This window comes from Rhinopithecus roxellana, chromosome 20, assembly GCF_007565055.1.
Source record: "Rhinopithecus roxellana isolate Shanxi Qingling chromosome 20, ASM756505v1, whole genome shotgun sequence".
Taxonomy (NCBI): domain Eukaryota; kingdom Metazoa; phylum Chordata; class Mammalia; order Primates; family Cercopithecidae; genus Rhinopithecus; species Rhinopithecus roxellana.
The window spans coordinates 19,360,531-19,377,519 of record NC_044568.1 but is presented as its reverse complement, the minus strand read 5'-3'; the positions used below and the strand labels follow the sequence as shown (position 1 = coordinate 19,377,519).

General features: G+C 51.1%; 1 protein-coding gene across 1 annotated transcript in view; it reads right to left on the bottom strand.

The window, feature by feature from the left end:
* LOC104672140 (SH3 domain and tetratricopeptide repeat-containing protein 1-like) overlaps positions 1 to 16,989 on the bottom strand; it is a 32,045-nt gene that overhangs the window by 1,191 nt on the left and 13,865 nt on the right. Inside the window, 5 exon segments of the mRNA XM_030924436.1 lie at positions 1,531 to 1,740; positions 2,928 to 2,980; positions 2,982 to 3,109; positions 6,593 to 8,254; positions 9,994 to 10,035. Coding sequence (XP_030780296.1) covers positions 1,531 to 1,740; positions 2,928 to 2,980; positions 2,982 to 3,109; positions 6,593 to 8,254; positions 9,994 to 10,035 — 2,095 coding nt within the window.

The following is a 16,989-nucleotide window of genomic DNA, read 5'->3' as shown; positions in this document are numbered from 1 at the left end:
GGCTGGCTGCTGGCTGGATGGATGGCTGGGATGGAGATGGATGAATATGGATGGAAGGATGAAGGTGAGGATGGATGGATGGTGGATGGATGGCTGGATAGATGAATGGATAATGGATGGATGGATGATGGATGGATAGAAGGATGAACAGGTGATGGATGGTTGGTGGAAAGATGGATGGATGACAGGCAATGGATGGATAGACAGGTGAATTGATGGATGATAAAGTGGATGAATGAGGATGGATGAATGGACAGATGATGGATGATGGATGGATGGATGGATGGAGGAACGATGGATGGATGATGGAAGGATGGATAGATGATGGAAGGATGGATGGATGAATGGATAAACGGATGGATAGATGAATGATGGATGGATGGAAGGATGAACAGGAGGTGAGTGGATGGATGATGGGAGGATGGATGGATGATAGATGGATGGATATATGGATGAATGGATAAATGGATGGATGGAGAATGATGGATGGATGGAAGGATGGATGAATGAATGGATGGACGGATGAACAGGTGGATGGATGGTGGCTGAATGGATGGATGATAAAAGAATGGATGAAGGATGGATGGATGGATGATGGATGGATGAATGGAAGGATGAATAGGTGAATGGATGGATGATAAAAGAATGGATGGATGATGGATGGATGGAAGGATGAGGAGGCAAGTGGATGAATGATGGAAGGATGGATGCATGGAAGAATGAACAGGTGAATGGATGGATGATGAAAGGATGGATGGAAGAATGGATGGAGGGACGGATGAACAGGTGAATGGATGGATGGACGGGTGAATGGATGGATGATAAAAGGATGGATGATGAATGAATGGATGGGTGGATGGACAGGTGAATGGATGGATCATGGATGGATGGAAGACGGTTGGATGGATAGAAGGATGAACAGCTGAATGGCTGGATAATGGAAAGATAGATGGAAGGATGGATGGAAAGATGGATGGATGGATGGACAAACTGGTGAAAGGATGGATGAAGAGGTGACCAGATGAATGACGGATGGATGGATGGATGGATGATGGATGGATAGAAGGATGAACAGTTGGATGGATGATGGAAAGATAGATGGAAGGATGGATGGATGGACGAACAGGTGAATGGATGGACGACAAGGTGAATGGATGGACGAACAAGTGAATGGATGGATGATAAAAGGATGGATGGATGATGGATGGATGGGTGGAAAGACGAACAGGTGAATGGATGGATGATGGATGGATGGATGGATGGAAGGACCCACAGGTGTATGGGAAGATGATGGAAGAATGGATGGATGGATGAATGGATAATGGATGGATGGATGGAAGGATGAACAAGTAAACAGATGATGGAAGGATGAATGGATGGGTAGATGGACAGGTGAATGGATGGATAGACGGATGAATAGATGGATGATAAAAGGATAGATGAATGATGGATGGATGAAAGGACAGATGGATGGATGATGGATAGATGGATGGAAGGATGAACAGGTAAATAGATGATGGAAGAATGAACGGATGGATGGATGGACAGAGAGTGAACAGCACAGGGGCCCTCCTGCATCCCTTGCCACTCACCTGGATGTACAGGTCCACCAGCTCGCTCTGCCGCAGGATGTAGTAGATCTTCCCTGCTTGCAGCCAGGCATGCGCCTCCTCTTTCTTCTGGAGGTCAATGAAAATCCCCAGACTTCGTTTGGTGTAGTCCAGAGTGGATCTGTAGGCCCTGGAATCAGACACAGGTGTCAGAACAAGGGCTCTCATCCTCCTGGAACCAGTCTGCCTCCTCCCGTGGGTCTGGTGGCAGATGAATCTGGCATGTGGGGACTGCGAACGGCCGTCTTGTGTGTGCAGTGTTCTGCCCTTCCCAGGCTGCTGGGAGGGCCAGGGTGAACACACACGGCATGGAAAAGATGAAGGACATCCTTCTGAGGGAATCGAGCATCATGCTGCCCTGTGGCAGGAGGAGTGTGCTAGTCCATCTCCCCTGCCTCCCAGACATGGCCTGTGTCTTCTCCAGACACACCAGGAGCCGTTAGTGTTCAGAGGCTATCTAGGCCGATGGTTCTCAAAGTGTGCAGGCATCACAGTCACTCGGAGGCCTGTCTGTATAGCTTGCTGGCCCTGCCCCCAGAGCTTCCGGCTCCACAGGCCTGGGGCAGGCCCCAGAACTCCCACTTGCCACAAGCTCCTAGGTGATATAGATGCTGCTCTGCTGGTCCAGGGACTACACTTTGAGAAGCATGGCTCTAGCACACTGGCCCATTTTCCTTCTGTGAACCTGAGGCCAAGACTGGAGCCAGTCTCCCGGGTCCCCATGGAATCTGGCTCCTTCCCTGCTCTCTCAGTAAGTCCGACACTCGAGGGGCTGTGACTGCAGCAATGTCACCAGGCCCTGTGGGTGGGGTGGCCAGGTCCATGGTTACCCCACCAGGTCAGGATGCTCGGGGGAAGCCGAGTGGGCCACATATGGGACGTGAGACCTTGAAACCCTGCCCCAGGGAAGCAGGTGACACAACTGGCTCTGTCTTCTGTGGGAGAGAAGCCACAGGTGGCTGCTGTGGTCACATTTAAGGGGACAGATGAAAGCCAGGAGTGAAGACTCGGGGCAGGCAGTGGTCAGATGACAAAAGCCACCATAGTAGGAAGAACAGCCCAGAGTGCACGTACCGCCTCTGCTGGGGTTGAGATGACCTTTGACCCAACAAGGGAGGCTCAAGCTGGGACTCACGAGCCAGCAGCAGCCCTGGGACGACCCCAGGCCCACCAGCTCAAAGCATCTGATGCCAAGGAACCAAATGATCCAAAGGAAAGGGGCTGATGGGGCCCTGGGCCAGCTTCCCTGTGCCCTCCTCCCTGCCCTGCCCCCCCAACCCCCCTCCACACCCCCACCACTGCAAAGCCAGCCCTCACCGCTCGGTGCCCAGGGACAGGTAGAGCTGACTGATGGTCTCCAGGAGCTGCCCCCTCCAGCACCTTGTCGGTCACCTTGTGGGCCAGGGAGAGCTGGAACTTGTGGTAGATGACACGCTAGGCCTCGCTGGGCATGACGACACTGTAGAAGTAGCACAGCCACTGGACGGCCCGCAGCTGGCCTGGGCAGAAAACAAAATGGAAGACGTCAGCCTCCCAGCATTGAAGAGAGGCTGGCTGGGCTCGGAGGCCCCTGCGCTGTGCTTGTCTCTTTCATACCTCTGTGAACCTGGGCCCCATAGGCGAGGAGCCTGAGCTCAGATAGGCCTTGTACCTGTACAAGGGCAGACACCGAGCACACCGTGACATGGGCACAGCTTGGTGCAGATGCTCATGGTAGAGGCCGGCCTTCTTTACAACTCCCAGGGCCGAGGTCTGGCCAGGCTCGGCCCCTGCACCAGGCCATCTATTTCTGCTTCACAAAGTCCCTCTGGCGAGGACCAGGGCCGCCTTCAGCCTGAGCTGATGAGGCCACGGGCACAAGTAGCCCCTGTCGCAGATGGAACCCTGAGAGAGCAAAGCCAAGCGTCATGTCTGCCACACATGGCATCATGTTGGGGGAATGGGGTTCAAAGCCAGCCCCTGGTGTTCCCACACATGCTTCTCTCATGCAACCAGGCTCCAAAACCATAGGCTCACTGGCCTCTCCCAAAGCCACGGTGCTGGGAACAGTGGAAAGCTTCTGATTTTCTAGTGTCAGAAACATTCCGAAGATTAACACCAGAAACCAGGTACGCCGAATGGACATCTGTCACACACGCCCCCTAACAACAGCTGAATACACAGTCCTCTCGAGCGCCCATGGGACATTCCCAATGACAGACCATGTATGTGCCAGGCCACAAAACGAGCCTCAGTGAATGGAGAAGGACTGAGACCAAAGCAGAGGTGTTCTTCAGCTGTACTGGCACGAAACTGGAAATCAAGAGTGAAGGAAAGTGGGAAATTCAAAAATATGTGGAAATTACACACTCCTAAACAACCAGTGAGTCAAAGAAGAGACCATCAGGGAAACTGAAAACTAATTTGAGAAGAATGCAAACAAATGCACAGCCCGGGCCAGCACGGTGGCTCACGCCTGTCATCCCAGCACTGTGGGAGGCCGAGGTGGGAGGATCGCTTGAGTCCAGGAGTTTGAGATCAGCCTGGGAAAAATGGTGAAACCTCGTCTCTATAAAAAAATACAAAAATTAGCCGGGTGTGGTGGTGCACATCTGTAATCCCAGCTACTCGGGAAGCTGAGGCATGAGAATGGCTTGAACCTGGGTAGAAGTTGCAGTGAGCCAAGATTGCACCACTGCACCCCAGCCTGGGCAATGGAGCAAAACCTAAAAAAATAAAAATAAATAAAAATAAATAGCACAGCGTATCAAAAACTCCAAGATGCAGCTAAGGCAGTGCTGAAAGGGAAATTTATAACTGTAAATGTCTACATTCAAAGAAAGAAGAAAAATCTCAAATCAAAAACCTAACCTTCCACCTTGAGAAACGAGAAAATGAACTAAACCCAAAGTGAATAAAAGGAAGAAAATAATAAACGTGAGAGTGGAAATGGGAAGTAAAAATACGGAGAATGGAAAAACAAAAGAGATAGTCAGCAGAACCAAAAGTGGGTTTTTTGAAAATAATAACAAAATCGACAAGTCTTTCACCAGACTGACCAAGAAAAGAAAGATGGGACACAAATGACAAATCAGAGACTGAGCACCATGGCTCACGCCTGTCATCCCAGCGCTTTGTGAGGCCGAGGTGGAAGGATCGCTGAGGCCAGCATTCAAGACCAGCCTGGGGGAACATGATGAGACCCCATCTCTAATAAAAATAAATAAACAATTACAAACCCAAGTTTCTAAAATCAGAAATGAAAGAGGAAACATTATTGCCGACTTGACAGAAATAAAAGGATTCCATGAAAACACTACGAACAATTGTACACCAACAATCAGACCATCTAGACACAACAGCCAAACTCCTAGAAGGACACGAACTACCGAAAGTGACTCAAAAATGACCTCAAGCAAGCATGTGGGGTATCAACCCCACCCTCGGTCTCCTTGACCGTTCAGCGCAGGGTGGGGAGACAGGGACGCATGATCTCTATTCCCTGGCCTGCATTTCCAAGTCTGAATCCCCCAGCACCCTGGGGAGGGCCTTGTAGGAGGAGGTGCCACAGGCTATTGTGCCAGGAGCCACCGGAGGCTGCAGTGGGGGCTGGGGCACTGGGCTCCTGGAGGGTCTCCTTCCAGTCAGAGAATGCCCCTGGGGAAGAAGCCTAGGTATGAACCCCCCACCCCTCCTTGGGCAGATGTGTGGGACCGGGGCCCCTTCACACGGTCCTTTCCAAAATCTCATCCCTCCTAGGGCCAGAAGTGGGTACCAGGCCTGTGCTGGGAAATGGGCAGATTTGGCCACAGCCCCTGGGACTCTGGTCCAGGCCACAGGAGGCACCTCTGGGTGGTCTCACTGTGCCATGACAAAGTGCTGCAAGGCAGAGGGGACTCAACAGTATCCCTTGTCTCAGCCATTTCCCTGGACTCAACTTCCTCATCTATTCTCTGCGGCCTAGATTTCGGACAGCCCTGCCCACCTACTGTCCGTTTACTGCTCAGTGTGCAGTGACTGTTCGACAGCACTCCATGGCTCCCCAGTGCTCTTGGGGAAAAGGCCAAGCCACAGCCTGAGGCCCCAGGCCCTGCTTAGCTCTCCAGAAGAGCTTCTCACCATCCAGCACCCAACCCACCCACTCCCAACTCTGCACCTCCCTGTATGAGCCCTGCTCACTCACCCCCGCTCACACCCCACTCATCCCTGCTCACACTCCCGCTCACTCACCACCACTCACTCACCCCTGCTCACAACCCACTCATCCCTGCTCACTCACCCCCACTTGCTCACCCCTGGGCCTTCACACAGGCTACACCGCCAGCCCCTCCCCCACCACCAGCCCCTCATCCACACCTATTACTTGACTAAATCCTCTCAACCCTCTGGTCCCAGACTAAAGAGGCTTCCCTAACCCGGGGCCAAGTGCTGCCCCGCCATCACGCCACTCACCCTTTTGTGGCTTCTCTGGCCTGAAGCTCATGTTCCCACGCTCAGCACCTGCTTCCCGAGGACCCCACAAGCTCCATTTGTGGGTGGGGCCTGGCACACTCTGCACGAGCTGCTTTTGCATGAACTGCTCTGTGGCTTTGGGCAATCACCCGCCCCTGTGTCCTCTGTGAAGTGGGATGACAGGTGCGCAGGGCTGCCGAGATACCAAGCAGATAACATGGGCACAAGAACTGGCATTCAGGGCCTGGCTCATGGAGGGGCCCCAAGTCCCAGCTCAGCAGAGCCTGCCTTGATCCCAGGGTTATGGCCAGGGATTCCCAGCACGCAGGACTTTCCGTGCTCAAGGCAGGATGGTCCCTGAGCAAACCACAGAGGGCCTGGCCCTGTATGGGAACTGCCTGTCTCCAGGGCGCTTGCCAACATCTGCTGCTGGCCATGACTCAGCACTTTCGATGGTGGACAAACCACCACTTGTTTCCGAATCACAAACCCCAGGTGTGCCCTGACCCGAGTGGCCCCAGAAGGTGCACAGGAGGAACTAGGGCACTCACTCTGCACGTGGTCCATCTCCACGGCCACCAGAAGGGCCCACTCACAGTAGCCCTTGCACTGCTGGGCCGGGCCCTGGCGGGTGCAGAGGTGACCCAGCTGCAGGAGTACGTGGGTGAAGTCCCAGCCACACTCCAAACAGGGAAGCCTCGAGAACAGACGCACGGCCTCCAGAAGGTAGTGCTGGGTCAGCCTGCTGGCACCCACGTGCAGGCACAGGGTTCCGAAGTTGGCCAGCACCACTGCCTGGTTCCTCCGCTGGCCCAGGTCCCAAACCGCCCATAGGGTGCAGTAGTAGCCCTCGGCTGCCTGCCTCGTCCGGCCCGTCCTCTTCAGAGCCACGGCCACCATGTTGGCAATCACACCTTCCTGGTGCTCGCTGGCCACCACTGCATCCTGAACAGACTGCAGGATGTTCAAGGCCACCAGGCTCTGCCCATGAAGCATGTGCAGCCAGGCCAGAGCCACCAGGGTATCCACGATGGCACAGATTCCAGCAACAGCACTGGCTTCCACCGCCTGCGTCATGAAGGTGATGGCCGGGCCGTGGTAGCCATGGTGGCTGTACGGCTGGGCCAGGCTGGCGTGGAGAAGGCCATGCAGACCCTGGCCTGTGCCCGGAGTTAGGGAGGCCAGCGCTCGCCTGAGGTAGTGGGAAGTCTAGGTGGGGAGGCTGTGGGGCTGGAAGGCGTTCTGGAGCACCAGGTTCACGCTCCTCAGCGAGCTGGCCAGCGAGTCCTGTGTCCTCAATGAGGCCACCTTGACACAGCTCAGCACCAGGTGGGGCAGGCACTTGTGGCTGTAGATGTCAGCCAGGAGCAGGGAGCAGTCTGAGAGCCACGCAGCATCTGGGGCTCCCGAGTCCCTGTGCAAAAGCAACAGCCGCTCTAGGAAGGACAGGGCCTCCTCGGGCTGCTTGAGGTGCACATGGTGCCTGGCCAGCAGGAAGCAGGCCCGGGCCTCGGCCTGCAGGCTCTGGCCACCCACCGCCCACTGCAGCGCCAGCTGCAGGAGCTCCCCGTCTGCCTCGGTGCTGTAGATGTGGCCGGGCGTCCCCAGGAGCAGGGCCATGGCTTTGGGAACCACCTGTGTACACTTCTCCCAGTTCTGCTTCTAGTAAATGCTGGTCAGGTTGGCGTACACAGCCACCACCTGGAACAGGTCCCCGAAGCTGCCGTCCAGGGTCGCCAGTGTTTCCTCAAAGTACACCCGGGCCTGGGACAGCTTGAGCCTCCTGCAGCACAGCCGCCCCAGGAGGAAGCAGAGCCTGGCCAGGGCCATGAGGAGGCCAGCTTTCTTGGCTGCCCCTCGGGCCTGTGCCAGGCGCCCAGTCAGCTCCTCCTCGTCGCTAAAGCTGCAGAACATGCCGCTCAGCCATGGCAGCGCCACGTTGTACAGGCCACAGAAGCTGGCCTTGTATCCGGAGGTGTTCAGGAACAGCAGCCGTGAGATCAGGGCCTCTGGATCCTCCCAGTCGTCTTCAGCTTCCAAGCAGAAGGAGGGCTCCTCGGGGTCCTGCAAGCTCACGTTGCTGGATGCTGCACAGAGACCCCAGGACGCTGGCTCCTGGGGGCAGCCTGGGCAGGCCTTGCATTGTTCCAGAACATTCCTCACCTTCGGAAGGGTCTCCTGTGGCTCCAGGCCCAGGCAAGGTGGAGGTATTTCTGCAAGTCACAAAAATACCTAGACAGATTAGAGTCCAGCAGTGAGTCCTTGGTCCACGGGGGGCAGGGTCCCCGCATCACCACCCTCTGTGTCCCTGGTGCAGCTTGCCATGAGCCCTTGAGAATTATGTGCAATGCAAACCCGGGACCTGGAGCACGTAGGAACTCCGGCACTATGGGGACAGAGAGAACACGCAGGCCCGTGGCCCAACTCTCCTACAAAATCACCCTCCTGTCCTGCTTTGTCGCCCACCTGACAGCATGGTTTTAGGAGACTATGTCAGCTCAGCGATCCCTCAGAGATGCCTTTCCCTTTAGAAAGAATCAAAGCCTTCTAACTGGACCCATGTATATGCAGCACTACAACTACAAATGTAACTTCTGTCAGCATATTGGGCCCCCCTGGGTGGGGTACAGGAATCCATGAAATCCTCAACAGCCAATCAGAGCTATTGATCAGCTCAAAAGCTGCTATGCAAAATTGGTAAAGCCACCGACGGCACAGGACAGGGGTGTTGTACCCAGGTACCAAGCTCCGTGCAGGGAAACGGACCATCCCTGCAGGAAGGATGGGAAAGCTTCCAGGCCCCTGTGGCCACCTTCACCTTGGATGGTCTGAAAACCTGAAGCCCACAGTTCCCAAAGGGTTAACAAAGGCCAGACTGCTCAAGCAGTCCACTGGCACCTGCTGTCTTTGGTGGATTCCTAGCCAAAGCCCCCAGAGGTGAGCAAACGAGCGCATTTCCTGTTGGAAAACCTGGGATGAAAAGAGGCATTACAGGGAAGGAAAAAACTAGATTTAAACAGACTCTCTGTTTCAAGCTCACATGTAAAAACTATTTTCAATACAGACTGTCTCCTTATTCATCTGTAAAGCCTTGGAATTAAAAAATTAATAAATATGATTTAGAGGCAAATGTCTGACTTGACTTCACTAGATTAGCTAAGAAATCTCCCCCACCCGGCAGAGGCACACAGCCCCTCCCAGCCACTACCCTGGCCTCTGGGGCAGCTGGAGAGTCACGTGCCTTTGCTCCAGGGACTTTGGCAGAGGGTGGAACCACCCCCTCCCCAAGGCTAAACCTACTACAGCCTTCCCTTCCCCACTGGCTTCCCAGGCCTCCCCTGGGACCTTGTGCCTGCATCCCAAATGTACTGGGATGGATCCCATTCCCAGGGAACTTCCAAGGGCCCTTGGTGCATCCACATCACCAGGCTGTCCACATGCGGACCCTGTGTGAGGGGAAGAGACAGAGCCCCAGAGTGGAGACGGGAGGGCCTCCCTGAATCAGCCCCTCAGCAAAGAGCAGACCCTTCAGGGACCTCAGTTGAGGCCTCTGCAACCTAAGGCTCTGAATTCTGCTACCCGCTGAGGGCAGTGTGGCCTCCCATCTCTGAGGCAGAGCACAGGGCGAACTGAAGCTTCTCCAGGTCATGAGAAAGGAACCCACAGCTCCATGTGGGCCCCAGCAGTGGAAAGGATGTCCCATCTCGGTCGGGGACCAGGCGGGGGCCAGCATGTTCATTGGAAGAAGTGTGGGACCCCACAGCCTCCAGTGTCAGAGTAGACGAGAGGTTCAGGCCCACCTCAGTCAATGTCCCCCAAGCCCCCAGCCTGCACCACAGAGGGGTGACAGCCACATCCAATGCCCACCGTACTCAGCTCTGTCACCTCCCCCGGCGTTACCCCAAGGCCCAGCTCATAACCAGAGGAAGCCTGAGCCACCTGCAAAACCCACCTTGTTCCTGCAGCTGCTCAGTCTCAGCTTCCTCTACTGAGTCTGGCAAGGGAGAAAAGAGAAGCAATCAACACCCCCAGCCAGCACCTCTGGTCCCATGTCAGGTTGAGCTGGGTGTCGGTGTTGCAGGGTGAGAGCATTGCAGGGTGCAGGGGTTGAAAGTAATATCATCCTCTTCCCTCCTGGATCATGGGAACAACATCACTGGGGGGTGTACACTTTCTGCGATATTGGGAGTAATATCGTCTTCTGTGCGTTGGAATATTAAGGACAATATCATGGGGGGGGTGTGTGTACATCTTCTGCAATATTGGAATAATATTATCTCCTCTCCCCCTGCATACTAGGAAAGATATCAGAGTGGGTGTTCACCTCCTGTGATATGGGGATTAATACCATCTTCTCCCCTTCCGGATATCAGGAAGAGTATCACATGGGGGTGTACAGTGTCTGCGATACTGGGAGTAATATCAACCTCTCAGCCTTGGAATATTAAGAATAATATCACAGGGTGGATGTACACCCCCTGCCATATTGGGAGTAATATCAGCCTCTCCTCTCCATGGATATTAGGAACAATATCCCAGGCTGGATGTACGCCTCCTGCTCTATGGGGAGTCATATCCCTTCCAGGATACTCATAACAATATCACAGGGCGGGTGAACACAGCCTGCGATACTGGAACTATTATCATCCTCTCCCCGTCCGGATACTAGGAACCATATCACAGAAGAGCTGTACCCTCCCTGTGATATTGGGAGTAATATCATAGGCTTCTTCCATGAATATTAGGAGCAATATTACCAGGTGGCTGTCCGTTCATTGCTATGTTGGGAGTCATGTCATACTCTACCCCCTGGATATTAGGATCAGTGTCACAGCGTGAGTGTACACCTACTGCGATATAAAAACTAAGATCATGTCCTCTGTCCCTGGATATTAGGAACAACATCACAGGTAGGTGTACACCCCCTGCGGTATTAGCAGCAATAATATGATTAATTAGTAAACATCGATGATCGATTTTAATAATTATCAGGCCGGTCTCGAACTCTTGACCTCAGGTGATCTGCCTGCCTCAGCCTCCCAAAGCGCTGGAATTACAGGCATGAGCCACCGTGTCCGGCCAACACTTCTTTTTTTTTTTTTGAGACGGAGTCTCGCTCTGTCGCCCAGGCTGGAGTGCAGTGGCTGGATCTCAGCTCACTGCAAGCTCCGCCTCCTGGGTTCACGCCATTCTCCTGCCTCAGCCTCCCACGTAGCTGGGACTACAGGCGCCCGCCACCTCACCCGGCTAGTTTTTTGTATTTTTTAGTAGAGACGGGGTTTCACCGTGTTAGCCAGGATGGACTCGATCTCCTGACCTCGTGATCCGCCCATCTCGGCCTCCCAAAGTGCTGGGATTACAGGCTTGAGCCACCGCGCCCGGCCCCGGCCAACACTTCTTAACATCTCTTTTTGGACCTCAAATTTAGCATGCCCAAAACGCACTTTTGATTCCCCCTGCTATAACCCACTCCTCCCATAATCTTTCCCATCCCAATAACAGTATCTATCTCTAGTCTTCCAGTTACTCAGTCCAAAATCCTTGACATCATCCTTAAAACTTCTTTTTCTCTCTCTTGGCATCCAACCCATTTAAACTCTCCTTTCAAAATATATGCCAGACCTAACCACTTCTCACCTTCCTCATCATTTCCAACCAGGTCCAGCCCTCATCATAGCACTCTGGATTACTGCAAAAGCCTCCCAATCGCCAGGCACAGTGGCTCATGCCTGTAATCCCAAGCACTTTGGTAGGCCAAGGCAGGTGGATCATCAGACGTCAGGAGTTCAAGACCAGCCTGGCCAACGTGGTGAAACCCCTCTACTAAAAATACAAAAAATTAGCCGAGAATGGTGGTGGGTGCCTGTAATCCCAGCTATTTGGGAGGCTGAAGCAGGAGAATCACTTGAACTCAGAAGGCAGAGGTTAGAGTGAGCCGAGATCGTGCCATTGCACTGCAGCCTGGGTGACGAGAGCGAAACTCCATCTCAGAAGGTTAAAAAAAAAAGCCTCCAAACCCACCTCTCTCCTTCTGCCTTTCACCCTGCCCTGCATTCTACCTTCCACTCTCAAACATTTCAGAAAAAAAAAAAAATTATATCTACAGAGAGAGAAAAAGAAAGTACAAATGGGGTGAAATGTTTGGGGAACCTGAGGGAAGACCATATGGGAATTCTCTGTACTATTTTTGCAACTTTTCCGTAAGTCTGGATTATTTTGAATTCAAGAGTTAAACAAAGGAGAAAAGAAAAAAAAAAAAAAACTATCTCCCTTTGTGAATCCATCCTGTCTTTCCCCTGGCAACTTAAGGACGCTCTCAACTAAGCACATCTATTTTTTCATGAACCCTAAAAGAACCCTTGCCTAGTTTTGACTTTCTGTGCTTGGCAGAAGTGTATGTGTGTGTGTGTGTATGTATTTCATATATATGTGTGTGTGTATATATATGTGTGTGTGTGTTGTGTGTATATATATAGAGAGGGAGAAATATATATGTGTGTATATATATATATATTGTATATTTACAATGGTAATATATATATCTGTGTGTGTGTGTACATATATTACATACCCCATAGCCTGTCCTTAACCAGTTCTAAACTTAGTGGGAAAAATACATACCTAAGCAGAGAATTTCAAAATAATATGATGAATATTTTGATACAGGAATGTGTTACTATGGAACACGCTGCTAAGACACAAAACCTCCTAGATGGGACAATGAATGAATGAAGTTTGGCACCTATAGTCACCCCCTCTGATATCCCCACAAACGTTTATAGTTATATGCATTTGCTTCCCCCAGGACCCCTGTTTCATAAGGGTTAGTCCTAGAGCCTTAGCAAGTTCCTACTACAGCTGGCACACATGCCATTCAAGAAACAGTGGCTGAGTGAATGATGAGTTAAGAACCATTTGTCAGCCAGTGCTCAGTAATACAACATGCACTGGTATGCAAATTATATTTTTGTTGAAAGCAAGGGCAGGATCACAAATTATCCTTCCAGAGAAAGCAAACCTCAAAAGCTTCTTTACCCTACTAAAGCACATTATAAGAAGCTCCCCTTATATAAAAGAAAACCTCCTCATCCGGTTATCAATGGCATGTAAACCTAATAAGCCTCCGCCCCTGTTGACATCTCTTCCATCCCCAGGGCTAGATAAAGGAGGTTCCGGAAACCCTGGTAGTTGTGAAGGTGGCTCCCAGCTCTGACAGTCTTGAACCCTGCGGGCACGGAGGTCACACAGCAGAAGAACAACCGAAGGAAGCATCATCAGGCTTCGAATATGTTTGAACCAGAGACAGCAAATGCGCTTCAACCAACTAAAGACACCAGAGATTCACGGTGGCCACCTGAGGGGTTGTGCTCTTAAAAAACAAAAATTTAAATTAAAATTAAAAAATTAAAAAAGGAAGGGGTCAAGAATCCATCAGGTCTGACTGAGACGTATATCAGTGACTAACACCCCATATGGCAAAAGTACTCCGGTGCGCTTTGGGTACTCACAGCTTCAGCAGTATTCAAAGGCGTGTGCTTCCCTAAGACTAAGCCATGGGAATAGCCCCAGCAACACTGCCAGGAGAAACGTCTAACATGGATTCGGCTAGAAATACAGTTGTCTTTAACAAATTAACACTGAATAAATCCTGACTTATTAGAGCCTGCGAGAATGACATTCTCAATGATACCGGTTATCACTACAATCTGCAAACATCTGCGATCCTGCAAGGAGGAACTGTGACAGCGCAGGCCACGTGTCCAGAATGCTTCCCAGACTGCCTGTTACAGAATAAAAGAAATGAAACCCCCCTAAGAATGTCTTCACTCACATTTAGCCAGTTGTTCCTTTGTGTGCATCTCTGGGCTAAAATGGCCATTCTTCCCCACAGCCTGAAGTCATATGCTCAAATAAATGAGACTCACATGAAGCCAGAAAGGTGCAGATACAAGGAAACCAACACAACCGAAGTGGGCTGGAGAGTGTGGCCAGGAGGATGGTACTTCCCAGGAAGCAATTACTTCATCTCTGCCCATGAAGCAGGTGGTTGTCACTGTGCCCCAGGCCCACACCAGCCACTCACAGTAGGTTCTAACCAAACTACCTCCAACAATCAACATAAATACACCACACAATTGGCTTCTGAAAGGACACCTTACAACCAACAAGAAACTGTAAGCACAACTTTGAAAAACTGTGCAACTAAAAACCTTGCAAAGGGATAAACACTGCCACATTTTGACTCAAATACTGTTAGGTGGTAGCACCGCAATAATTCACTGAAACAAAAGAATGAGTGAGGAATATGTTTATATAGGAATCAGAGGAAGCATGACTAATCATTTAAAGAAATAGGTCAAGAAACTGTTAGGTTCAAATGCTACCTTGAGACACTGTCAGGGCCTTAGGCAAATTCACTTCTCTTGGTCCTGTTTCTAGGTTCATCAAAAACCAGTTTTGGACTAGGGAATCTGTTGCTTCCCAAAGCCTTCCTTCTGTGATTCCAGCCCAGATTTTAGGACTGCTCTCCCACTTGGTATATGAAAGCACTTTCTATGTATAATAGCAAGAGTACATTTCTGTGTTGAATGCGGTTTGGGACCTACTCCATGAGGAAGAATATCATCATGTAACTTTAAGCATGATGATAAGGCGCACTCTAGATAAGGATAACACAGAAAATGTGGCCATACACCTGTGCGTGCCTGGCAGGGAGATGGAGAAGTCTCATTTAATGAAGCCGGGGTGCCTGTTGCACCTGAACATTCTCAGTCCATGTCAAGTTCACAACGCCCTTCTGACATCAAACCACATGTATCCCATACTTTTCCATACTTTCTACCCAAGATTAAAATATGCAGAGCACCGTGATAAAGACGCCTCCATCCCCAGCATGTTGGCTCTTATTCTGTAGAATTCCATACTTGAGGTGCAAAATGATCACCAGGCTGCAGCGGCAAGCAAGACCGGGCTCCATGGGGACAGCAGGCCCTGCAGCAGCCACCACTCCTGTCGCCACAGTCTGATGCAGCTGCAGAGAAGCTGTGGCTGAGGCCATTCACTTTGTGAGAGAGCCGCACAGGAGGGAAAAGGTAGGGAAGATAGGGAAGAGAGCCATGTCAGGCCTCTGAGCCCAATCCAAGCCACTGCATCCCCTGTGACTTGCACGTATACACCCAGATGGCCTGAAGTAACTGAAGAATCACAAAAGAAGTGCAAATGCCCTGCCCCACCTTAACTGATAACATTCTACCACAAAAGAAGTGAAAATGGCCGGTCCTTGCCTTAAGGGATGATATTCTCTTGTGAAATTCCTTTTCCTGGCTCATCCTGGCTCAAAAAGCTCCCCCACTGAGCACCTTGTGACCCCTACTCCTGCCCACCAGAGAACAACCCCCCTTTGACTGTAATTTTCCTTTACCTACCCAAACCCTATAAAACAGCCCCACCTTTATCTCCCTTCAGTGACTCTCTTTTCGGACTCAGCCCACCTGCACCCAGGTGATTAAAAAGCTTTATTGCTCACACAAAGCCTGTTTGGTGGTCTCTTCACACGGACGTGCATGACAGGCAGGTGCAGAGCCAGGGAAGGACCTGTGATGAGAACAGAAAGGAATGCGCCTCCCTGTACGCACACTCGGATTTTATGACAATGTGGGCAGGGGGCTGAACTGCATGCCTGAGAACATTCCTCCAAGTTCTTTTGCTGATTTTCTAAATATTGGTGTAAAATCTTAACTCAGACAAAATTTTTTTTAAATCACTTCAATCAACATCTTTGTCTGGTGCTCAGCATCATGTCTACATGATCATCTAGAAAACCAACCTTGGTTCTAAGGCTCACATCTTCCTATTTAGTCACAGAGATTTTACAAGGGAATGTACCTCTCATTCGCATCAATAACACACACAACTACCATTAAAGAAATACTTAATTTGCTTACATAATTTTTTTTTTTTTTGAGACGGAGTCTTGCTCTATCGCCCAGGCTGGAGTGCAGTGGCCGGATCTCAGCTCACTGCAAGCTCCGCCTCCCAGGTTTACGCCATTCTCCTGCCTCAGCCTCCCGAGTAGCTGGCACTACAGGCGCCCGCCACCTCACCTGGCTAGTTTTTTGTATTTTTTAGTAGAGACGGGGTTTCACGGTGTTAGCCAGGATGGTCTCGATCTCCTGACCTCGTGATCCACCCTTCTCGGCCTCCCAAAGTGCTGGGATTACAGGCTTGAGCCACCGCGCCCGGCCTGGCATTTACTTTTCTATCTGTACAAGGGATCTAAAGGCCCGTGATTCTAGGCCACGACAGCTCTTCATACACACATACGCAAACATCACATGCCTACGTGAAAAGCTGTGACACTTGGTTGATTTCCTGAAGAAGTTATCTTGTATCATTTCTACTCAAGTACTCCACCTCCTTCCAGACAAGTATCTGAGGATGATGGGCCATCCCACAGCAATGTGTGTAACCTCTCCTGCTTACGATCCCTGTTCACATAGCATTTTCCAAAAGCATTTGGTGTGAAGTGACAGAAGAAAGAAGAATAAGGTTCTTTCAGCCCATTCATTCATTCATTCATTCATTCAACAAATATTGACTAACCATCTATGTGCCAGGCACTGGTGATATCACAGGGAACATATATTTTTGTAGGTAGAGACAGACAACCAAAAAGTATGTTAAAGAGTGATCAATGCTGTAGAGGAAAATACACCAGGAAACAGGAAAGAAGAATACCCCTAGCCACGCTACACTGGGGTGATGCCAGTGTTACAAAATGGAAACAGCGGCTGGGCGTGGTGGCTCACACCTGTACTCTCAGCTCTTTGGGAGACTGAGGCAGGCAGATCACCTGAGTTCAGGAGTTCAAGATCAGCCTGACCAACACGGCAAAACCCTGTCTCTACTAAAAACATAAAAATTAGCTGGACGTGGTGGCACACGCCTG